The following is a 26,770-nucleotide window of genomic DNA, read 5'->3' as shown; positions in this document are numbered from 1 at the left end:
CGTCGCTTCCAACCATGTACCCCTCTAAAGCTTCTTGGAACCTTTTGGGTTCCATCAGCCTTCGAGGGTGGACCATCCTAATAGGTCCACCACCCCCGGGGGGGATCTGGGTAGAGGCCTTGATTTTCACCTCTACCAGGAAGTGATCCGTCCATGACAAGGGGGAAACATTAACTATTTCCGCCCACGGATTTTCCGCATCCGAACAGAAGACCAAATCGAGAGTATTACCCGCACAATGCGTAGGACCCTGTATCAGCTGAGACAGGGCCATGGCCGTCATGGTATCCATGAATTCCCGAGCCGCACCGGATGGAACATAGCTGGTCGTGAGGGGGATATTGAAGTCACCCAGGACAAGTAGCCTGGGCGTCTCCAATATCAGCTCAGCGACCAACTGTGTCAGCTCGTTAAGGGAGTCCGCTAATGCACGAGGTGGCCGATACACTAACAGAATCCCTAGACTGTCTCTAGCCTTTAGGGTCAGGTAAATACACTCGATGTAGGACGTCTGTCGGATGTGGTTCCTGGTGAGGGACACGGTGTTCCTATGTATCAAGGCCACACACACACCCCGCCCGCCTAACCTGCGCTGGTCCTTCACCGACACCCCGGGAGGAGGCCGCCCGGCAGAAGGAGGGGGCGTGTCAGGGAGGGTCCGGTTTCCCGGCGTTTATACCCGCTGCTCTCACCTGGTGGGCTCCTCCCTGGCTTCCCCCCAGGTGTCCCTTAAAGGCCCCACGCACAAACTGGCCGCCAAACGCCAAAGCCAGAGAGTGCCAATAATCAAAAGAGTCCCACTGCGGTGCTCCCAAGTCCGTGGGCGGCACTCCCGGGGCGGTGCGCAGACGCGCACCTCCGACACCCCGGGAGGAGGCCGCCCGGCAGAAGGCGCAGCCCTGGCAGCGACGGTGGTGGTCCGGCGAGGAGGCAGGAGGGGGCGTGTCAGGGAGGGTCCGGTTTCCCGGCGTTTATACCCGCCGCTCTCACCTGGCGGGCTCCTCCCTGGCTTCCCCCCGGGTGTCCCTTAAAGGCCCCACGCACAAACTGGCCGCCAAACGCCAAAGCCAGAGAGTGCCAAGAGTCAAAAGAGTCCCGCTGCGGTGCTCCCCAGTCCATGGGCGGCGCTCCCGGGGCGGTGCGCAGAAGCGCACCTCCGACACCCCAGGAGGAGGCCGCCCGGCAGAAGGCGCAGCCCTGGCAGCGACGGTGGTGGTCCGGCGAGGAGGCAGGAGGGGGCTTCATCCTTTGCGTCCTTTGTTACATTCTCCTAGGTTTTAGCCTCAACTTATCCATGGGTCATTTCAAAATCCATAATGTTGGCCCCTAAACATGACCTTGACTTATACATGAGGTCAACCTATAGTAGAGTATATATTGCAATTTTAATATTGGACTGCCATTAGTTAAGTGTGAACCATACAAAAGCAGGATTAGAGTTTTAATACATTCCCTTTCCAACTATCACTCTCAATGGCCATGCATGTTGAGGGATTCTGGGAGCTGGGAGCTATAGTCCATACATAATTTCCCCATGCTCTGGGCAGGAGCATCCTTTTAAGAATGTGATGATGTATTGCTTGGGAACAGACATGATTTAACTATTATTAGGTAGATAATAATTATGGTTTGGAATTTTAAATTTATGGTGTTTTTGGTTTTTATATTGCTATTTTATTTCAGACATCCTTTGATGTTCCTCTAGCTCCCTAGGCATTATTTGTACAAGTTCATTAGGATCCAGCATTTTCATGTGCTTGGCTTTAGTCTTGCAGACAGAGGTGGAATAAATCTCTGTTTTTGCACAGTATAATAACAGCTCAGTGTATTAACAGGTACTCAGATATACAGTTTGAGGGGGAAGAGTTGCAAGGAATACAAAAGCTCCAATCTTGCTATTTCGTATACAATTCTGATGCCTTTTAAAAAGGGCCATCACATTAGCTGTCAGAATTCTGTGCTGGTCAGGAAGCGATAAAGATATGACTAAAAAGAAAAGAAACGAAAAGAAAAGAGAAAAAGTGAAGGTTTGAAAAGGAATAAGCCTTTCTTGGGAGCTGCTCTTTCCAGATCAGATAAAGTTCCCCCGTATTTCTTTCTTTCTGATGGCAGTACATCAAAACCTTTTCACAGATTAGTAACACACACTTGGGATGCTCAGGGCAGACCTTTCAATGCCTAGCCAGTTTTCAGACTGACAGATGATGTAGCCTTTTTAGGGTGATCTTTCATATCTCAATAAAAAAAACAGAAAAGTTCAGAGGTTGCACAAAGCAAATATTAGAAGTTACATGCATCTGTTCTGGGGGCTTTCTGTTTTAGGCAGGTTTTTGTACAGAATAGGAAGGTAGCAACTCTAGGAGAAAGCTTAACAGAATTTGAACCATCTTCCTTTTTCTATTCTTTCTGTGCGTGAGGACCAAAAATGGCTTAAGGGTAGAGGAAGCATTTTTAAAGGATAATTGTTTCTGCATTAATAACTTCTACCCCACTGAAATGTGGATTGCTAAAAGAATATGATTAATGGTGACTAGGAATGTCTGTGCATCCAAAAATGATGACATGCAGAGGCATTGAAACTTGCAATGGTTTTAATGAATACTGTTGATATGTTATTACTCATTACAGATTAATCTTTGTCTTAATAATCACAGAAAATGGGGGGGGGGGGGACAGAACTTAGAAAAGTTTCTTTTTATGGATCACAACTTCCAGAATTACCCAGCCAGCATGGTTAGTTGCTATTATGTGGGAGTTATTGTATCCCAAAACTTTTCTAAGATCTCAGTAATAATAACATGTAATATTCATAAACTTTTTTAAAAAGTGGATTGGCATTATCTCACTTATCCTATATACCACCATATGTCAGCATCCCATCAGTGTGCTTGTATTTTAAATACACCTGAAACAGGCCAAGGGAAAACTGGGAGGTGATGCCTTTTGACTCACCAAGAGCACCTTTTTCTTGTATGGATTGCTGCTATGGTTATCCAGATTATTTGGAATGGGAGAAAATTTGGGGGTAACCAACACCTTAAACTGTAGCTCCAGTCTTCCATTTCTGTAAGCCAGCCATTTACCCTGACAGGATAGTTTCTGTAAGCAGACAACCTTTTTGGCATCTGATTTGCTTCTAGCTTGGTCCCTATGATGCCAGGGAGTGGCAGAGTTTCTCAAGCCAGGATGAAGCATGGAGAAAAACCTCTCTATGTTTATAGGGGCCACAATAAACTCAGGGGAACAAGTGACCAATCAGCTTGTCTTCAGGTTTGGCTTTGGTGTTACCAAAGGCTTTGGCTTTGGTGTCTTCCAGCTCTTCCACACTAGAAATAAACCATCTGACACCATGGTTCCATTTTGTGGAATCATGGGATTTTTAGTTTTGTGAGGTATTCAGTCTGGTCTGTCATAGAGGTTTTGTGCCTCACCAAACTAGAAAACCCAAGATTCTGTAGGATAGTCATGGCAGTTAAAGTGGTGTCAAATTGCTCTGATTCTGCAGTGTGGATACATACACCCTTCATATTTCTTGTTTCTCCCATTTGCAACATGGTGGTTCTGAACACGTTATTAAATTCATAGAAGTAATTTTTAGAGATCTAAACCTGTGAAGATACATATTTTGCAGTTTTATATATTAAAAATATATATCTGTGCTTCTCTGAAGCAAGAGTATGCGATCTCACACCATTATCTTGCAAAACCTCCAAGTGGAGTGAACTCCACTATCATGCTTTACAACTGTAATGTGAGGCATAATCTCTTTGAGGTTATAGCCTTTTTGAATCTATGGGCTTTAAGATGTTGCCTAGACAGGAATATGTGGAACATTGCAAAAGATGCTGTAGTTACATAATGCAAAACAGAATTGGATGAAAATTCTGTGTCCTAGGTATAGGCTTAAATACTCAACAGTATAAGCTATTGTTGCAATGCTGTATTCATGTACTGTGATGACATAGGGAGTACATTTTTCAAAGTTTACTAAGCCTCTTAAGAAGCCGTCTGCACAGGATGGGCAGTTGCTATTACAGCATACATGAGAGATTAAATGCACGAGGAATTAATATCTGTTTCTAATTCTGAGAGACTTGTAAAAGGCACTTCTTCAGTCAAGGCCTCATACATGCACCCTAATCCCTTAATATTATTGTATTCATGTTGATTAGAGCATGAAGACATGCACATGGAAATAGGGCGTCACAGAAGTAATGCTACAGAGAGAGCATTAATAAGTCTAGGTCACAATGTTTCAAGCATTGTTCATTCCAGTGACATTTGTTCAGTTCTCATATTTAGCTGTCAGTCATCAAGTGATCCACATGAACGTGTGAAATTCCCCAAGGATATTCTGTGTCTGCCACTCTGCCCATCATTTCCCTCTTTCTCTCTCTCTTCCAATGCATTGGTAATTATTTATTTTACATGATTTTCTTTGAATTTTCTACCAACTGCCATTGCCATATTTTGTTCATATTGTAGTAGCATTCCTTCTTTATACAACTAAGTATGACTAGTAGGGTCAGATCATGATAATTTACTTTCATTTACCTCCCCGCACTCTAGCTGATACAATTGTTACAAAAAGGGTTCCAGCACTGACTGTTATGCACAAGTTAGGATAATGTTCCTCCCAGAATGAGTCTCCACAACTTTATATACATTTCTGTGAAAACTTGGGGTTTAGGAGACACTAGTGAGCTTTATCTGTGCTGCAGGTTTATTTCTTAAATATTTACACCTTGTTCTTCTGTTGTGGCACAGGATCCCGAAGGCAATAACAACCAGACTTAAAATATGACACAATAAAACACAGTAAAAACAAAATGATGCAGGACAGATTAAATTTCAGTTTGAAATGTCCAAAGAAACTGGAGTGAGAAGAAAATTTCACAACCCTCTCACAAACATATAGATAAGGATAGATGGATATGTTTTATTTTGTGTTAACATTTTTTCAACCATAGTTTTTTCCTGTTCTGTGTATCCACTTGTTTGCATATGCTTTTAGTCCACCCACAAAATCATTTGCATTTTATCACATATGAATATTTATTTCTGTTTTTGTTAGCAGTTTGCCCTCATATCAGCATTTTGCAAACTATTCCCCCTAATATTTGAGTTTTACCCTAATGTTTGCATTATTGCATGTAGTTTTTGATCAGATAACTCCATCACAATATTCAGAGAAATGACATCTAGAAGATCCCTGCGTTACAGTTTGTAGATTAAAATATGACAAACAAATTTGTCCCCCATCCTTACATGTAAAATAAATTAACTGAATTTAACATTCATATGAAGTGACATTACTATGTTTGGTTGTCTAATTATCTTGGTTAGTGCCTGATAGGTTAATGTTTGTTTAGATTTTAAAATAGTCTTCTCTACAGATGGTTAAGATAGCTGCATTAATATTTCCATAAATAACCTGATTCATCGTGATCCACTATTGTTGTGTGTACATTAATGGTCTAAAGTGGCTTCACCGTCATTTTCTTTGTTTTATTTTCTGTAGCGCCTTGCTGAAGCAGCAGAAAGATTTCAGAAAGAACATCAGTGGCAAAATGAGTTTGCGGTAAGCTTGCACTTTAAATATATATCCCATTTCCTGATTTTTCATTTGCCATGGTAGCTATGCCAGATAGCTATTCATCCTTGTTTCAGTATGGCTTTCTCAGAGATAGGTAATACCTATGAACAGAATGTTATGGAAGCAATGTTGAGAAAAAATGTTTGTTTTGAAGCTAATAGGCAGTGAGGACTGGCAGCAGAATCTTTGTTACACTTGGACAATGAAGCAGTGCAGCCCACAAGCCTTCCACACGGAGGTCCTTTGCCTTCAAGTGGAAAAAGTTTCAGGCTTTCTTCATGGCTGTAGGTCTGTCCCCCTCTTGTCCAAACCCATCATGTCCTTAAATTCCTCTTGTCTTTACTCAATGTAGACAGCTCCCTGTCCTCAGTGAAATGCTGCCATCTCCTAGGACTGCAGTGTAGAGGACATCCCTCTTGTTTTTGGGACCCAGCAATCAAGGCACTCCCTAAAGGATACCTCCACTTGCATCCACTGGTCTTTGGTCCAACCCCATCATGGAACCTCAAATTAGTGCTTTCTCAGCTTTCAAGGAGACCATTTGAACCTTTGTTCACATGTGACCTTATGTGGAAGATGGTTTTCCAGGTCGCGATTACCTCAGCCTGATGGGCAGGAGAACTCTCTGCTCTACCATCAACCCTCCTTACCTCTGATTCCATCAAGACAAGTTGTTATTACAACCGAATATGTCCTTCTTCCCTAAAGTGGTTTCTGCCTTTCATCTAAATCAAGACAGTGTGCCCCCTGCCTTCATATAGAATCTCACTTCTGACCTCTGAGAGCTCAAGATAGCTCTCTATTCCCTCAAAATCCATAGAGCCCTCGTCTTCTATGTAGATAGAACCTGGAATTTGAGAAAAACCACAAGACATTTTGTCTGTTACTCAAATTCAAAGCTGGGCCTACTACTCTTAATGTTTTTCAAAATGGGTGGTCTCTACCCTTCACTTAACATAGGAACTCTCCAAGAAATAGCCTCCTGCATTTGTCAGGGGCAGGGCCTATTATGCCAGGATGGTACTTGCCTGTTCAGCCTTCCTTGCTTGTGTACCAGTGGACAAAGTTTGCCATGTGACTGCATAGTCCCAGCATCTGACATTTGTTTCCCACTTCAGACTGGAAGCCCACTTCAGACTGGATGCTCGCTTCAGAGCTGATGCATCATTTCCACCCTCAAGTGACAGTGTCTTTTGCCACTCCTTTTTAATGGTAATAATTTTCTGGGCCCCCCCCCCACCTTTCTTGTTGGCTAGTCAATAAAGTTTTACATTTATTTTCATATATATCTTCTGTTGTGGCATGACACACCCAGCTCCAGGTATTGTTAGTCACCCATATGTGTAATTCACAGAGAACACAAAGAAGAAGGACAGGTTGCTTACCTGTAACTGTATTTCTTCAAGTAGTCATCTTTGAATTCACACAAATCCACCTCTTCTTCTCTATTGGTCTCCAGGATGCTGCTATGCAGCATCCTTTGGAAATGAGACAAGTGGGCAAGAATAGGGAATATATATAAGTTGGTGGGTGGGATAAGTCAGGCCTAGTTATGCCAGTAGGTTCCAAATATGCTCTGTGCAGGTGCATTAAAACCTATATGACCACTTGAAGAAACACAGTTGCAGGTAAGCACACTGTCCTTCTTCCCTAAAAAACAAACAACAAAAACAACAACAAAAACCCAAACCCTCAGAAGTTTCACCTTAAAGGGAACCTCAAAATTTGTTTCACAATTTCACTGTGTATAAATCCCCAATGCCATTCTAAGGATGTGTCAAACCACATCTGAATAAATGTCCAGGTTACAGAAAGTTTTTGACTTTTGAGAGAAAGTGAATCCAGTTATAATGAATGAGAGGAGAGTGAGGAAAGAAGAAAAGTTTTTTGTTCATGGCATGTAGTTAAACTATGAAATTGGCTCCTAATTTGAATGTTTTCAATAGTGACTAGATACATTTCAACTTGTCAGAGGGCCATAGAATACATCTGGTATCAGAGACAATATGCATCTGTATATCACTTGCTGGAGAATATGAGCTGAAGCATGGAGTTGCATTTCTGTCATGCTTGTAGGCCTTCCTTGGATTATCTGGTTGGCCACTGTGGGAACAGAATACTAGACTAGAGAGGCCTTTTTCATCTTTTTTAGGCTTTTCTCATTTTTTTTTTTTTGCAGTTCCTTGCCTCCCTCACAAATGTCATATGAGGAGAAACTTTCAAATGTTCTTTAAATTTTGCTTGAGGCAAACTTTCAGTGGCAGATTTACTTTTGCCAGAATATGTCTATTTTGCATGTATATAGTGGTGCAGTGGGCGATTGTCCCACATAGTCAATACTCTCCTGTGGTTTCACTTTCTTTTGCCCTTTATGTTCAGTGTGAATTTTAAAAGGCTGGTTTGTACATTCTGCATAGTGAGCTTATAATTTATCAAATTTCACTGCCAGGAAGGATTTTGAAAAGTTGTCCTTAAAATATAATATTTTATTAATATCTTCAGTGAAGGAAACTCTAGAGTTAACACATTATCAACATGTACATCTCTTTTTGGCAGGAGAAATCAAGTAGTCATAAAAGCAGCTTGAAACAAAGCCTGTGCTTTTCTTTTTGCAATTGGAATGACGGAACAGTGCAGAATATAATAACCTTGACATTTAGGTTACACAATTAAATTTTGAATAAACGTATTAAGCTTCTCATAATTTAATTTGTCCCATTTTAGCCAGAAGTAATCTTTCATTTCTTCTGGCCTGCTTCTTTTTTTTTAAGAAAATGCCTCTTTAAATTAGTTTTGTGAAATGGAATCCACACTGTCCAATGCCTTCTTGGTTTGTTTTTTAAAATCTGCCATTGGATTCAGGCAAGGAGTGCTTGTCCTCTTAGTGAAATTGAGTGCGCTGTGAAGGTTCCCCCTGCTGTAATAGAGAAAGTTACAGAGAAGTCCCTTCAGTTCAGCATGAGTCAAAGACAGAACAAATTAATTTTGGGTCACAGCGGAAAAAGTGAATTGTGAGTAGCTTCTCATTAACTTCAGTTCAGCAGTGATCTTATTGAGAAGCTGTGTGTAGTATAATGATAGCCTCTGCTGTTTCAATGGAATGGTGGAGACCTGGCTTGCCAAAGCCAAGGCAAGATCAATTTTTCAGACTGGATGTAAAGCTGAAATGCAGTAATATACATTTTAAATAAATAAAAGAACTGTTAGTAGTTTGGAGGCCTCCACACACAAGCCTGTTATAGAGGGGTTTGTTCTAGTTTCATGTGTTCTACTTTAATGAAGAAACTCCTCTGTTTCAAGGACTATGAGAGTGCAGTCTCCAATTTGATGGTGTCCTATGTTTCAAGGGCTGTGGAGTCCATGTCCTCCTTAAAAATTAAAAACTCTTTAAGAAAGATGAATTGAAGATGCCCATCAACTAGATATGGGCACCAGACTGATAGTGAGGCACATAGACCATGTATGATGCAGTCTTCCCTCACTATGGTGAGATGTACTGTATTTGTATTTAAAGTATACAGTCGGCCCTTCTTATACACAGATTTTTTTATACATGGATTCAGGCATACACGGTTTGAAATTTTTCCAAAAAAGTATAAATTTCAAACTTGATTTTTCATTTTTGTAAGGGACACCATTTTGCTATGTCATTATATTTAATGGGACTTGAGCATACACTGATTTTGTTATACACGGGGGATTTTGGAACCAAACCCCAGCGTATAACAAGGGTCCACTGTAATTTAAATTAGAGGGCCCTTGATATCCTCTTGGGGCAGAGGTTCCCAACTTTTTTGACTTACTGAGTCCCTATTTCTATGGCAGAGCCCCTAATAAGCCTAGCCTATGTCTTACAAGTTTCTTTCATTTTTCTGGAGCGGCTGTGGAGCACCTAGGAAGTGCGTACATAGCTGTAAGGGCTCCTTGGACCACAGGTTGTGAATCCCTCTTCTGGGGAATGGTTTCAGGACTCCCCTCAGAAACCAAAAATTCATGGATGCTCAAGTCCCATTATATACAATGACATAGTAAAATGGGGCCCCTTATATACAATTGCAAAATGAAGATTTTTTTTAAAAAAATTAAACATTTTTGGAATATTTTCAGGCCATGGATAGCTGAATCCATAGATAAATGAGCCATGAATGTGGGGGCTGACTGTATATTATAGTAATCAGCTCTGTGGCTGCACCTATACATATGGATTTGTGTTTCTCTTTTCTCTTTTTGGGTGCAGCCACACCCTGAGGCCTGCTCAGAATGAATTACAAAACAACAACATTGGCCTCAAAACCATTCATCCCTCTCACATATAGCTAGTAGAAGAGGAGAGAAACCTCCTCTCCTTCTGTGCTAATATCTTAAATGTGCTTAATATGCCTGTATAAATTCACATTGGAAGATGAAGCTCTATATGATGAAATGAGCAAGGTGTAGTTTGTGTTTTCAAGCTGCACATCAGAGTACCTAAGGACAGACATGTTGCAAACCTCCTCAACTTGACCATTGTATACAAGCACCTAGCTCCATGTCTCCTCCTGTGCTGACTCCTAGCACCCCTATTGGTATAGTTGAAGTTCTACTCTGGGAAAGTGGCAAGCATCCAGTTTAGAAAATGCATCTTGAAAATCCAGCTTTACCTTCATTTTAATGGCACCACTACTGTAATAAAGTTTTAATAGCTTTTTAATGCTTGCATCTATAATTTAAGGCTGAAGTGAATGGGATAATTGCTTTAAAAAGGTTGACAAGATTGCAAAGGAATGATAGAGCCCTTGTTAAACGTACACTCAATTTATAGGCAGTGGCGTCTATTAAGTATTGGGTCATAATGCCACCCCCTCCTGATCAGATTTTAACACAATGCCAATTAAAATGGACTTTTATTTGCATATATTATTAGATGCCTATTACAGAAAAGTCAAGGCCTCTGGAGAAACTTCTCAAATTATTATAAAAGAAAAATCCAAGATCCTGACTAATCAGTACTTTTTCCTTGCTTAATTATCTTTACCATGAAATAGCAGATATGGAAAGCTTTCTTTTCTTTTTTAAGCATTTGTGGTGCTACAACCTACGCTTACAGAGTGCTTTCAGTGGTCTCCTGGCCAAGTTACTGACCACATTCATCAGTGCTGTAGCATGCAACATTTCAAGTCTGCTCCTGAAGCCAAGATAATTTGGATTCTAAATTAATGTTGATTTCATGATATTAATTCAGTTCTGACTAGAGGGAGAAGCAAAATATTTTTCAATAACACAAATATAGGGGCTGAACAGACTGGCATGGTATGCCATCTGGGGGGATAATGTGGTGGTGTGGCTTTTGGACAGTGCACGCCCTGATGCCATCCCCAAGCTGGCGTCATGCTGCCCGCCTGACCACACGGCGGGCAGTATTAGGATGCTTCTGTGATGCAGAGATTAGACGCTGCATGCTGCAGAAACATGGAAGAGCCTCTGGTGTAGCAAAAGAGGCGGCTTTTTTCCATTCCAAAATTGAGCTACATTTTGCTGCTTCTTTTTGGGTTGGAAAAATGTGAGATTGGGGCTCTGGTGTGCAGTTGCTGCAGCCCTGACCTGGCTCTCAAAGGGGTGGCCAGCTTCACCCCATAGTGGATTTTGTTTCTTGAGATTTTTAGGTTCAAGAAGGAAGGAACAAGCTTGTTTTCTTCTGCTCCAGAGAACAGGACCCAGAACAATGGATGCAAGCTACAGGAAAAGAGATTTCACCTAAACATTAGGAGGAACTTCCTGACAGTAAGGGCTGTTCAACAGTGAAACACACTCCCTTGGAGTGTAGCAGAGTCTCCTTCCTTGGAGGTCTTTAAGCAGTGGCTTGATGGCCATCTGTTGGGGATGCTTTGATTGAGATTTCCTGCATAGCAGGGGGTTGGATTGGATGGCCCTTGTGGTCTCTTCCAATTCTATGATTCTATGTTTCTATGATTCTATAAATTGCTTTTGTTTTTTTGAAGCCCCATTGGCAACTATTAGCATTTGACAATGCGGCAAATATGGATAAACTGTGCATAGAAGAAATAATGTTGTGTGCATTTGGTATTTTACAGTGATATTTGATCTAATTTCATTCATATGATTGGCTAGCTAGACCAATTTTCTTCCAATTAAGCCCCACATAGTAATTGTTCTCACACATGTATAAATATAAGGAGACTCTAGTTTGAATTTTTACAAGCTGAGCCTTACTGCTTCATTTCCCTTTCATTAACTTGCACAAAGAGTGCAAAAGAAGCTCTTAGGAACTGATTAGGAAGGACAGTCTGTATCTTTCTTTTTAAAAAAAACCCTTTTGCTTTAATATGTCTGTATTCGTATCATTGCTTTTGTTGTCACAGGATATATTAAAATTTGCTGTTAAATACTGATTTATAACTTTGAAATATATTCAGATGTTTTGGAGGATGCCTTTATGCTGTCATTCTTCCACTACAATTTGGGGCCAACATATATGAAAGTTCACCTCCTCCTAATTAATTTACAGCCCTACTTCGATTTGCAGTCTTCCTTCAATATCATATTGTATATTCCAATCCATCAAGATATGTTCAGTTGGCGTATACACAAGACAAGATAATTTTTGAAACAGCAAAATTTTGTAACAATGTTTGTAATTTTGTATGAGACTTCCTGACTGATGAAGTCTATTCCAGGTCCGGGGGGGGGGGAGTCTGGTTGACTCCATCCCTGCTAAACTTTGGACAGGTAATAAAAACTGTGATATTTTGTGACTGTGTAATTTTTAGAACTGATTTGGATTTTTTTTAAAATTGTTGTGATGCATTGGATTCCATGTAATTGTGCATCACTTTAAAGGCCGTAAAGAAATATGGATGGTTTGCCTAAGTATTATTGTTAGTCCCAGGTACAGTAGATCCACTAAATTAATAAACATTTGATAAGACAATATACTTATATAAATTACTGCACATTGATTCAATAAGTCCGCTCCAGTTGGGACTATTAGTTAGATTCAAGACTCTATTAATAAGAAATAATGATATTAAAAGGTTCAACTGTGCTAATGTTGAGCTACATCCACGTATGGCAAAGGGATCATGTGCACCCCACCAACATAAAAGAGACTGGCTTTTGGTGTCCCATGGCACTGCTTGTTGGCGCTGCTTATATTAGCACAATTTTAGCATGTTCAGTCTCCACAAATTCATTAGAAGCAATATCAGCTTGTTGAAGTCAATATTCAGTTCTTTCCCCAAATAACAAATTATTTTTCAGCTACGGTATTGCTGATCTTTTATTCAGTATGTAGTTTATTGCAAGCCCTTAACAACTTTCATCCTGTGGAGTAAATACTTAAATCTCTGAAGCTGTCTGAAGCTGAATTTATTTTTGAAAGGTTATTTTAGAGCCCTAATTTAAGTATTGGTTTTGTTCTCAGGGTTATAGTCCAGATAAATGAGATCTTAAAGCTTTGAGAACCAAGAAACAACAATGGAGAAACAACAAACCTCTGTACTGGAAAGGAAGAGAATTCAAAGATATTGGAGTCCTGTATTCTTGATATGTCAAGAGGGCTTAAACATGATTTTCTTATAATGTGGGCCCTCTTCTCACACACCAGTATCCCCCATTCCTTTCAGATAATCTCATGACATGGAAATTATTACATATGTTACATTTCTTGGGGGGGGGGATGCCCACTTTGCTACTTTAACCCACAGTCTGAAAGTTCTCTAGATTTGATAAGTCTTTTGCAACATTTTGTTATTAATGCTGGGATTATTTATTGGCTCTTTCATTATACACTGGTGCCTCGGGATACGAAATGATCGCGTTACGAAATTTCCGGGATACGAAAAAGTTGGATTGGAAAAAATTGTTCCGGGTTACGAACTATTTTTCGGGTTACGAAATTCATTTCGGCGCGAAATTCAAATGCGAAGCGCGGCTATAGGCTTTCCAGCGCTAACGGAAAGCCTTTTCGGGTTGCGAAATTTTCGGGTTACGAAGGGAATGGCGGAACGAATTAATTTCGTAACCCGAGGTAGCAGTGTAATAGACAATAAATAGCTAAGTGGGAAGGTTCAGGAGATACAAAGGGTGTGTGCACACATGCCAGTAGTAAAGAGAGGAAAAGGACATACAAAGTAATATTGGGTAAATGTTCTAAAATGGATTTACAAGACTAGTTGAGACACAGAGACTACCAGAAGCGACAGTGAGAAGGAGCTAAGTGTTAAGGATAGTTCCTCTGTAGCTAAGTATGTTCCAACTAGCTCATGCCCAGGAAAAGTCCTCTGCACTATATTTGCTGGTGATATGGTTTTTCTTTCTTAAATGTAAACAAAAATTCCACTATGGTGATGGTGAAAGACTTCTATACAATGACAAGTGAAAAGGAGAAGTCTTTTTCATAGTTTTAATGATGAATGGTGTCAGGAATTTCAATTAAAAAAAACACCTGGTCAACACTGTGAACACAATTACAGAAGAATGCATTATATGCCATCAAATGTTTTTAGTTCAGTATGAGAGAAGAAAACTAGCAAGAAGCATATGAAAGCATAAAATATAAGAAATTAAAGAAAAAAAAGAAAAGAATGCTACATATATCTATTTTTTTCATGAAGAAAAATGTCTTTCATCTCAAAAAATAAATAAATCAGGGTTCAGTATCTGGAGAGGTTTGTCACAATATATCCAACCATTTAAATGATACACAAGACAACTGTGCACAGAAACAAAATACTTTGAAGATTATTGCCTGATTCAGAAATTGTCAAAATAATTTCTTCTGGATGGATAAAAGCAACTAGCAGAGTAAATACTGTTTGGGCACAAAAATCATTAAAATGCTTGCTTAAAGGCTTAAGCAATTTTTCAGATTATTTTATTTATATCCCGCCTTTCTCCCGATACAGGGACTCAAGGTGGCTAACAACGCACATGTTCCCCCGCAGTTGGGTCTCATGCCTCCAACAAGAGAAACAATCAATTTGTCTCATTAACTGTATGATGAATTTTACAGTGACAATGAGACAGTTGCAACATAATCTCCAATATTTTACATAAGAGTAATTAATAATCAAAGGCAGCCCAAATCTAGCCTTAAAAGCAACACAAACCCCCCCCCCCCCCCCCCCTTGCAGACCATGGCCGGACTTCAGCATCTGGTTGCCATGGTCCTGCACCAGACAGGGAGCAACGGAGGCTGAGCATGTGAAGGTCCCCCTAATATTGTGGGTAATGTCATTAGGTATTGTGATGACATTCCCTGGATAATGTGTCGGCAGAATTGGCATCTTGGTTTGTGGCAAGGCTTAGTACCTGTGCCCCCATCTGTCCAAGATGCCAACTCTGCCCGCACATTTATCCAAGAAATGTCATCACAAGACCTAATGGCATCACTCACAATATTCACATGCTTATCCTCCAGTGTGATTTATGGCATACTATGTCATCAATGCCTTTCAGCACTCTACATAGGGCAAATAGGCCTGAGGTCTGAGATGGGCATTCCATCTCAGACCTCAGAACAGTCGTCCTTAAACAAAAGGTTTACAAAGGTAGATTGGAAAGAGAAACAGTAGAACTGGAGTTCATCCACAAACTACAGTCCCTCAGCAATGGATTGAACAAAGATAATGGCTTCCTAACACACTATACACCTTTCACCTGTCTGACCCCATCCTCATGAGGGCATCCTACAACTCATCTTCACCACAGGCTAGTTCCATGGCCAAACTGGATTTGCCACTTTACTTCCATGCACAAAGGCTAGTTTACAATGCCTTTGTTCACAAACAAACATTGTTAAAACTGGGCTTGCCATTTCATTGCCATACACAACGGATCTTGAATTCAAATTGACATTCTCACATACCTAGTGCGTATAAGTCTGTCCCTGGTTTACCACACTCCACCAAATTCATCTGAGGAAGTAGACTTTTGTTTACAAAAACTCATGCTGCCAATGTCTTTCTTTAGTGAATCTCAAAGGTGCTACAATATCTCTCTGTTTGAATGATAATTATTGGCAATTACAATAAAGCAATACAATGTTAACTAAAATAGTAAAACAAAATAAAAAAGGTGATATAAAAACAAGGGTTCCATTATAAAACTCAGTGTGTCAAGTTAAAAACCTGGAATAAAAACAGTTGACTAAAAGCAAAGAAAAGGCTGTGGAGGGAGCAAAAAAATAATAATGGCAAGTTTCAAAATATATATCTATAGAATTATCCCTTCCCCATCTCAGTCAAGTGTGTCTCAGCTACACTGGAAAACAGGAGAAATGCCAGCAGACTGGAGGAGGGCAAACGTCCCCATCTTCAAAAAGGGGAAAAAAGAGGATCCCAACAATTATCGTCCAGTTAGTCTGACATCTATACCAGGAAAGATTCTAGAGCAAATCATTAAACAGAGAGTCTGTGAAAATCTAGAAAGCAATGCCATAATCACAAAAAGTTATAGAGTTATAGAGAGAGAAGTCATGCCAGACAAATCTGATCTCTTTTTTTGATAAAACTACCCGCTTGGTAGATGAAGGGAATGCTGTGGATATAGCATATATTGATTTCAGTAAGGCCTTTCACAAGGTTCCCCATGATGTTCTTGCAAACAAGCTAGCGTAATGTGGGCTAGACAATGTAACTGTTACATGGATTTGTGATTGGTTGACCGGTCGAACCCAAAGGGTGCTCAACAATGGCTCCTTTTCATCCTGGAAGTGACCAGTGGGATCCCACAGGGTTCTGTTCTGGGCCCAGTGCTATTCAACATCTTTATCAGTGACTTTGAATAATAATAATAATAATAAAATTATTTCTATACTGCTTTTCCACAGTGATCAAATAATTAAAATAACATAAAATTAAAACCACATTACATTAGTTACAATATACAATTAAAATCCAATTCATAGGTGTATGTAAGTGAGAGGGAGAAAAGGGGATCGAACATAACTTCAGTGTACATGGGGGAATGCTTGGTTAAAGAGAAAGGTTTTAAGTCTCTTTTTAAACAGTTCAAGGGAGGTAATGAGACGGAGCTCCTCGGGACGACTATTCCAATGCTTGGGGGCTGTTACTGAAAAGGTCCTCTGAGAAGTAGTAACATATCTTGAAGTAGGGGCTTCGAGCAAGTTCTTCCCAGTTGTTCTGAGAGTGCGGGGTGGATTATATGGGGATGACAGAATTGGGGGTTTGCTTATCAAATTTGAAGATGACACCAAATTAGGAGGAGTAGCTAATACCCCAGAAGACAGGATAAAAATACAAAATGACCTTAATAGATTAGAAAACTGGGCCAAAGCTAACAAAATGAATTTCAACACGGAGAAATGTAAGGTATTGCACTTAGGGTGGAAAAATGAAATGCACAAATATAGGATGCGTGACACCTGGCTTAATGAGACTACATGTGAAAAGGATCTGGGAGTCCAAGTAGACCACAAATTGAACATGAGTCAACAGTGTGATGCGGCAGCTAACAAGGCCAATGCGATTTTAGGCTGCATCAATAGAAGTATAGTGTCTAGATCAAGGAAAGCAATAGTGCCACTCTATTCTGCTCTGGTCGGGCCCCACCTGGAATATTTTGTCCAGTTCTGGTTGCCAGAATTTAAAAAGGATATTGAGAAACTGGAGCATGTCCAAAGGAGGGTGACTAAAATGGTGAAGGGTGTGGAAACCATGCCCTATGAGGAATGACTTGGGGAGCTGGGGATGTTTAGCCTGGAGAAGAGAAGGTAAAGGGGTGATATGATAGCCCTGTTTAAATACTTGAAGGGATGTCATATTGAGAAGGGAGCTAACTTGTTTTCTGCTGCTCCCAGAGACTAGGACCCGGAACAATGAATGCAAGATACAGGAAAAGAGATTCCACCTCAACATTAGGAGGAACTTCCTGACAGTAAAGGCTGTTTGACAGTGAAACACACTCCCTTGGAGTGTAGTGAAGTCTCCTTCCTTAGAGGTCTTTAAACAGAGGCTGGGTGGCCATCTGTCGGGGATGCTTTGATTGAGATTTCTTGCATGGCAGAATGGGGTTAGAATGGATGGCTCTTGCGGTCTCTTCCAACTCTATGATTCTATGTTTCTACATAGAAGATGCTTCCTAATACATCATTAGAGCTAGATAAGCAGGTATGGAAAGACATTTGTCTTTTAGATATCCATTGAGGATTTATATATGTTGCAGATGTAGTGGGGGAACCCTTTCTAAATAATTTTTTCATATTATGTGTCAAGAGTTCATTAATCTGAATGAAATTTCTCACCTCCAGACAACGAGTGGGCCTTTTGTTGTTGTTGCTGAGTTTGCCATAGTTTACTCTGTGCACAATCCCTTGGGGAAGCTATGCACACACAAAAAGACTGGCTGATTGATCAGAAAGATTCAAAGAACCCTTTCAGTGCTTCTAATTTTCAAAAACCCGTGTAACAAGGTATAATCTATTGTAGTTAAGCTATGCAGTATGTGCAATTTGCTCAAAAAGCATGTTTGTGGTTTCTCTTTGTTGCATGCCAGAATGAGACAAAGATTTTTTTTATCTCTAATATACATGAGGTGAAAATAAAGTTTTACATAAGCCTAAAATGGATAATGACACTTGCTGAATCAACAGGTGTGGTGCCTTTCCTTATGTCATTTGGGATCCTTGAAATATGAGCAATTTATGACATTGTCTGGAAGTGTCTCTTGCTTTTTGCACATGATCACATGGGTTAGGGAGAGAATACCTAATGCAGTTAAAAGGGAAAATCATTGTAGTCATATAAGTCAATAAGATTTGAGGTGCAAGGCTACACTCACTCACACACACACACACACACACACACACATTGCCCACCAGCAACAAGTGCCCACTAGCATATTTTTTAGCAATTTAATTTTAACAAGAAAATTAAATGCATGAACTGGGATCATGGATCATCTCTGCATATTGATCATGAAACTAATTAGATACGGTAGAGCTTCTGAAAAGCAGAAACCAGGTCCTGTGTCACTTTAATTTTCATGCCATTTAGACACCACTGGAAAGAAAACACAGATGCATTATCTTTTTAAAGCTAATGATCCTCTTTTCCTGAACAAACAGCATCTTATTAAAAATAAAATGCATTATAGTATTGAATTAATTAACACCTTTCCCATGCTTTTGCCTCCACTAACAAATATTCTGCATTGTGAAGAGAAGTGTCCGGGAAGCTGATGTCTTCTCTCTCCTTACTTTTGGAAGACCTCTTAACACTGCTGTAAGATTCTAATTATTTTATCTGCCATGTTCCATTCCAGATGGAGCTGCAGATTTAATAGCTGTTTCAAGTTGGTGAGAGCTGACTCCTGGCGTGTAGCTGCAGTCGGGGAAACTAGAGCTCTAAAAGATTAAAGTTAGGGATTAAAAAACACCCAAAACCATCTGATGGTCTTTTTGGCTTTTAACCAACTAATCTGTTTTTTGTTCTTTTAAAGTTAAATATCCCTATGTATTTCAAAGACCAGTAGCTGCAATGCTAGCTAAGACCAAATTCTTCTTTGTAATAAGGCAATGCAATCTATGATAGAGCATAGCACAATAAAAAATGAGGGTAATCAGTAGAGTTGTTATGTCAGGATAATCTCCGCTGACACGAGACTTGAGGGGAATATAATGGGGCACAATTGTAGCTCTATACTACACAATTATACTGCTATTATTCCACTTTAACTATCTATGCAACAATGAACAAAATGTGGAATCCTGGGGTTTGTAGTTTGGTTAAGCAGTAGATTGCTCGGGTTGAGAATCCTAAATGTATCTCCCTACATGGCTGATCCCAGGATTCCATGGAACCTTCCCATGACAGTTGAATGGAAAGTAGTATGAATAGGTCCCTGGTGACATCATTGGATAGGTTCTGGTGATGTCATTAATTTTTAAGGACCAGCAGTGGTCATTTGCAGCCGCTTTTGAAACACACACACACATACACAGAGAGAGAAAGAGAAAGAGACTATACGTTCCTGGTCTGGAAATTCAGGGAGATATCCTAGCTAAAGAGGGGTTCCCAGATAAAGATGAAGTAAGGGGATCATTTCTTTTCGTATATTTGGGGAAAACATATAAGGGATATTTATCAAGCCCACTTGTTTCTAGGCACAAATATTAAAATAACTTTAGGCCAGGTATTAGATGCCCATTGTACAGAAGAAGATAATTCGGTGTAGTGGGAATGTTAGATGGGAATTCAAGATAAGGAAAAATGGTTGCCCCTGGGAATATAGTTGTACACACACCTACTGAAGGTGTGATGGAAATTATAGTCCAATAAAATGGAAAGGCCATGTTCCAAGCCAGAGCAACATCACCTCAGCATCTGCTTTTCTCATACAAATACAGCTTTCCAAATCCCATACCCCAGATAGAGAAGTGGGTGGGACTTGCAGTCCAACAACATGGCAAAGTCAGGGCAATAGTCAAAGAACACCTCAGCATCTTCCTCATACATGTGCACAAACATACATATCCCACATCAAGCAAAGGGGTGTGTGTGTGTGAGAGGAGGTGCAGCTCTACAAGGTAGAAGAAACCAGTTCCAATACCCCAAGCAACAAGCATTTTCAGTATGCTCATAAAATACATCATTTTCATATACTCAGTCTCTCTCAATCGCCTTTTTTCAGAATCAGGAATGTTGGTGATCCATATTCAAATTTGTGCAACATCTGTAACTGGGTCAAAGATGCCCTTTTACTCCACATGTTTTACCTTGGCTGCTGTTCATAATCACCTTTGTAGTGGTCAGCACTGATTGCTGTTTCATATTATTTTTTCAAAAGTGTCCACCACAAAAATAACCATGCCTTTTAATACAGCCTTTTAAAAATAATTAAAGAAAGAGGCAAGAGCACAGAAAAGTAATGATTCTGTATGACAAACAAACTGACCCAGATCACTTTGAAATATAAGCTGTACTTTGTCATTCATTCTCACCAACATACACTCTGTCTTTCTGTTCAATTCCAAAGCCCAGGATTTCATAACTGCTTGTCAGATATATTCATTAAGGTTCCTGAGGGATCAATTAATTTAATTCTGGATTTCCAAATGCCTATCATAACATGTTTATGTTGTAAAACAAACCAACAAACCAACATAGTTTGGGTACATTATCTAACAGTTCTGATGGCACTTCATTGACTCTCCAGAAGGACTCAGGTCTCTCCCTGCTCTCTTGCCATATTCTCAAGTCCAGTAGCTTAATACCACTACATTTCTTCCTCAGTTTTTCTGAGGAACTATGCATTCATTTCCTTATATCAGGGATGGGAATTGTGCACACTGACCTCTGAGATGACACTTAATATTTTTTTAAAGGAAAATCAAAAAGTTCAGTCAAAAATAACTTCAGAAGATACATGTTTTTGTGGATTCCCTCCTGAAGCAGTGAGATATAATTCCCCCAAAGATCTGGAAATAACTTTTGTGTCATCTGCACACCCCACCCGCATAATGGCCGGAAGCTGGTCTTTTTGGACCGTGTGTTTCAGGCATACGATCTCTACCAATGGAACATTTTCAGAAGGAACTCACTCCACCAGAGGAGCAGGATTTTCCTCTCCCCTGCAACCTCCATGCAGCCTGTGGGGGTTAGGTCCCTCTGGAGCAGATGCTCATGGGACATGTGAGGCTACAGGGAGAGGAGAAAGAGACATTATTGTTTCACACTATCATCCTAAGAATGCACACCTTCCATAATAATATTGGATATCATCCAAAGTTGTATGAGAAAATTTATACATACCCTCTAATATATATATTTCACTTTGGTCATATTGTTGCTTTGCTGCTTTTTTGTGCATTCGAGTCACCACCACCTTATGGCAACTACATCGTAGGGTTTTCATGACAAGGTTGATTCAGTGTAGGTTTGCCATTGCCTTCCTGTAAAGCTAAGAGAAAGTCACTTGCCCAAGGGCACCCAGTGGGTTTCCATGGCTGAGTGGAAAAACAAACCCTACTCTCCCAGAGAGTCTTAGTCCAACAGTCAGATCACTACACCATACTGGCTTATCTGTATTCAGTATTGCTGCTTTATACACGGCGGTGGGGGTGGGGGTGGGGGTTGGCATCTGTTCTTCATGTTACCTAGAATAATAATTTGTCTTCCAAGCAAATAATTTTAGATCTGCTAAATAATTTGGAGTTCAAGCTGAGTGTGGATGTATCATAAAGGAAGGACAAGTCCCATAAGACATTATACTGCTCTGTCCCACCCCACTTTCAAACTGAGGCCTGGTCTTTCTGGAAGAGGAGTTTCATGTTGTCTTGGGCCTGTGACATTTACTGCCTGAGTCAGAGCAGTGAAATTCACCTACATGTCTACTGCAGTCAATTGCAAACTATCCTTGAACATGCAGAGAATTGTCTTTAAAGGAATATTTTATTTCATGGCAATAGGTAGAACAAACAAAATCCATTGATATGGTCTGGAAGTGTGACTTGCATAAACATTTTCCTGTTTTTTTCCTAGGGCTGAATATATGGGGCCTAAAAACCCCAAAGAACTGAGATGGAACAAATATTTGCTATAGTATAGCATGGGGGAAGCAAAAAAACAACAAAACAAAATTGAATCTTGACGTATTGTGGTGATGGTTAAGAAAAAGCTGTTTAAGCCAGTGTTTAGAGCTGTGGATATATATCTAAACCAATCCTGAAATTTCACTGCATTTAACTACTAATCTAGCACCATATTCTGGCAAGGTCATTTCATCCATTAGACCATTTTCTGCATCTTTGAGACTTCAGGGTTACTAGCCATTGCTTGGAAATTCTGTATGCAGCACCCTACATACCTATTGTGCTGGAAGTTTTAGTTTGAATTGCTCATATACTTACAGGCTTTCTTCTCTCACTCTCCCCATTCTCTCAGTCATACCTGAATCTGCAGACACATATTGCTTCCCTTTGAAGAGATTCCCACACTGCTGGATGCATTTCTTTGAAAAGGCCCTAAGTGAGTTCTACTGCAGGAGCAGGATTTAGTTTGAAATTGACCATTGTGCTCAGAACATTCTTCTCGTATTTTTTAAAAATGTTTTCTATTGAAGGTGGAAGAAGTGAGGATATTGTGATTATATTAATTGAAGGAATGCTTGGGGCTCATTTTTCTCACATAGGAAAGTCAATTAAGGCTAATTCCAGCCAATTAAATCCAGCAAATGATTTAGGTTGTTACTTACTGAAAGGTTCATACACAGTACCCTGAAATTAAGATCTGTCAAAGAGATTCATACAAGCTTTAATGATTAGTGCTTCATATTCAGCAGACTAGGGGCAGGATTGAAATGTTTATTTCCCAAGGAGTTGTTCAACTACAGAGAAAACCCTTTCCCCCGCCCTTGTCCCAATTCCCACAGATAATGCTTAGTTTATGATGTATTGTTTGTTGACTTCCATTTATATTATTGACTATTTAAAACCAATGAATGTTTAAATGCATGTATCTAAGTCTATGGCAGTGGTTCCCAACCTGTGGGTCGGGAACCCTTTGGTGGTCGAATGACCCTTTCATGGGGGTCGCCTAAGACCATTGGAAAACACCTATTTAATTACAGTTATGAAGTAGCAACGAAAATAATTTCATGGGTTTGGGTCACCACAGCCTGAGGAACTGTATTAAAGGGTCATGGCATTAGGAAAGTTGGGAACCACTGGTCTATGGCAATAGGGGACCATGCTTTTGGGTTAGATTCAGTATTAATGGCTATTATGAAACTCATGGAGCTGCCCCTATTTCAGCTGGATCGGGGCCATGACAGCCTCATGCCATGGGCCCAATCCGTCCCTTGCAGGGCCAAAAAGGCTCCTTTTTGCTCCCTGCAAAGGACGCCGTAGCCACATTGTCGCTGCTTGCCAGCGCACCTTCGGCGCTGTGTTATATGGACGCAGTGCTGGAAGAGCGCCGTGATGCCAAGTGCCATGTGGAGCAGTCTACCTTTTTATTTACATCCTCTTTTTCCTCCAAACCAGGACTCTAGATGGCTTACAAATTAAAACAAATAAATATAGTCAAAAGATACAGGTGGTCACTATTAAAATGGAAATTCAACCAAACATCTCGAAGAATAGAATATACCTGTACTGACACTATGAATAGTGGAAAATACATCTACTGACACTATGAAGAGCTGCTGCAAATTACATTAGTCAATTCTGAGTTAGATGGACGAACAGTTTCATTTGGTGTGTAACAGTTTCACATGTACAACTTTGTTCTGAATAAGTACAGGAAGATTTTAGATGCTATAGCTATACAACTGTGTAGCATTTGACAGCTGTTCTCATAAACTCTTTCTTCGAATTTTACACAGTAAAAAAAATGTGTTGTATGACACTAATACATGATAACACACTCTGGGTATAACAGTTGTCAGTTTAGCATGTAAATATTATAACACAAGTTAAGGTTCTGCCTTCCGGAGCTGTGACAGTGACTGTTTTGACAGACACTAGTCCCTTGTAAAGGTTAATTGCAATGTACAAAGAAAGCAGCTGAATTCTTATCCTTGAATGATAAAGAGGCTGGATATATACAACCCTCAACAACCTATTTACATGATGATACTGTAAGCTTCAACCTAGATAATGAGGAAATACTTAAAGATTCCCTATACCTTAGATTAAATGTGTGTGCATGTGTGCTCATGTGTGTATCTTTTTTTATTCTTATTTTTAAAACTTACAAACCAGGAATATGAATAAAAATCAACAAACAGAAACAAATGCAGCCAAAAACAAGGAAAAGTGCAGGCATTTAAAAACCAACAAAAGAGATTCAAAGTCACGCGGGATCTAAAAGGGCAGCATTACAACGCCAACAAAAATGCAATAATATCTTTACAATACAATGTCTTGTTTTAATTTGAAAGCAATAGAAGTTCTGGGGAAGGGACAGGTTTTTGTTGAGTGAAGCTAAATTGTTTGCAAAGCTAAATTAACTACAGAGAGCGAAAATGTAAATACTTTTGGGCAATCATACCACATGTGCAGGACAGTGTCTCTATCACTACACCCTCTCCAACAGCTTGAGGTGGGGTTCTTAGTAATGTGTGCAAGTTGTAGTGGTGTGAGTTACCATCGATGCACAATATTAAGGGTGCTTTCTTTCAGGGCCATAGAATTAGATTTATATGGTGGGGTGCTCCAGATTTTAACCCACTCTGAGTCTGTCATTTGCATATTTAAGTCCACCTCCCACCCTACTTTATGTATCAGCCCACAGCTGAATTCTAATCTAGAATCTACATATATATTTTGCCACTCTACATTTATTGCACACATCTACATTTATACTCATGCCTTCAAACAGGGTAAGCGAGCAAGGGAGTTCCTTCCTCCTAACAAAATGGGCTAAAAAAGGATGCAATTTGATTCAGTTCTATCCAAGAGGGCTTGAAGGGGGAAAGGTCCCTGATCAGCAACTCTCTGGACCTGAGTCTGTCATGTACAAATAGGTGTCTCACCATAGCCCCCCCCCCCCCCCCCCCCCCCATGGATGGAAACAAAATCACCTGTCGGGTGCTGCAAACAAGGTATGAAAAACTAATGGCTGTATTGGCAAAGGAAGGGCTTGAAGCAAGAATATGTCTCCACTTTTTCCAGGCCATGAGAGTATGATATATATATGGGTTGCTAATTCTACAAACTACCCTCTGTAATGATGGTGAAAAAAATACATGCACTGGCCAGCTCCAGCTGCAAGGCAGTCCAGGAAGCTCTGTCTTTTTGGCAAAAAAAGAGTGACATTATTGATCTGGAAGGCATCGAAATAAAATTCCAATTCAGACAACCTTAGGCCATGCCTAACACTCCTGGAAAACCTGGATGTATCACATTAAAAAATAAACTGTTTATCTCTGAGCACCACATATCAAAATATTATTTGGGAGGATGGAGAGGGATGGTCTGAAAAAAGAAGAAAATTTTTGGCAATGCAGCCAACTTAATGCTACCTGCACCAGCATAAAAGATGAAAAGACTTTCACTGCTTTGGTTGTCCTCCAACCATTTCATAAGATCTTTATAATTGCGGGACACCATCTGGCACAAGTCCTTTGTTATTGCCACCTCTAGATAGTTAAAACCAGATGGGGTCAGCTTTAACTTAGTTTTCTCCTACCACTGCTTTCGTTAATCTCTTGAAGAATTCAAACCTTTGTTGGTTTATTCGAAAACTGTATATCTGTGAGAATTCTGCAAAGTCTGTTCAAGTGCTGAGAAAGAGGGCTCTATATTCTTTAAGAACAATAAAATGTCATCAACATAAAAATTATTTTTATGGACCATTTGATTAACCTGAAAACCTTGATCCTGTAGCCACGCCTAATTGCCTTTGCAAATTCTCAACTGCCAGGGCAAAAAGAATAGGGGAGAGGGGGCATCCCTCTTTGGTGCCCCCCCCCCGGGCAACAATGGTGGGGGGGAGTCTCTTTTATTAACATATATGGAGGCCTGTGAGTCTTCAAATATTGATCAGAATGGAAAGATCAAGAAATCAGAAGATGACTACAAATGGGAAGGACAGCTATGAAAGAACTAGACAAAATCCCCTAAAGTGTAAAGATATGCAACTGTGAACTAAAGTCAGAATTGTCCAAGCCACTGCATTCCTCATGATCATGTATGACTGTGGGAACTGAAGAAAACATAGGAAGAAAATCTACTCATTTGAGCTATGGTTCTGGAGAAGAGTTCTGAGGATACTGTGGATGGCCAAAAAGACAAACAAATGGGTCCTAATACAGATCAAGCCTGAACTCTTCCTGGAGGTGAAGATTATCAAACTGAGGCTGGTATACTTTGGCTGTATGATGAGAAGGCTTGACTCATTAGAAAAGACAATACTAGGAAAGGTAAAAGGTAGTAGAAAGTCTATCCAGATGAATAGACTCAATCAGGGAAGCCTGAGCCTGCAAAGCAGTGGAGGACGGGGGTCTTGGAGATGTCTTAACCATAGGGTCTCCATGAATTGGGGGTGACTCAAGGGCAGTAAACTTCTTTCCCCTCTCAAATGCTACTTGTTTATTTGAAACATCAGAGATTTGAAGGCTGAGATATAATTATTTCAGTTAAGCACAGAGACCTGAATCCTATTTTTAGTAACAAATAGAGTAGACCTATCAGATCAATAGAATTTGTCTATC

At 40.0% G+C, this 26,770-nt stretch overlaps 1 protein-coding gene across 1 annotated transcript in view; it reads left to right on the top strand.

Moving 5' to 3' along the window:
- CACNA2D1 (calcium voltage-gated channel auxiliary subunit alpha2delta 1) overlaps positions 1 to 26,770 on the top strand; it is a 577,268-nt gene that overhangs the window by 225,217 nt on the left and 325,281 nt on the right. The window contains 1 exon segment of the mRNA XM_042466637.1: positions 5,522 to 5,581. Coding sequence (XP_042322571.1) covers positions 5,522 to 5,581 — 60 coding nt within the window.

This window comes from Sceloporus undulatus, chromosome 5, assembly GCF_019175285.1.
Source record: "Sceloporus undulatus isolate JIND9_A2432 ecotype Alabama chromosome 5, SceUnd_v1.1, whole genome shotgun sequence".
Taxonomy (NCBI): domain Eukaryota; kingdom Metazoa; phylum Chordata; class Lepidosauria; order Squamata; family Phrynosomatidae; genus Sceloporus; species Sceloporus undulatus.
Note: the sequence above shows the minus strand (reverse complement) of the source record. Positions and strands in the feature narration are given on the sequence as shown.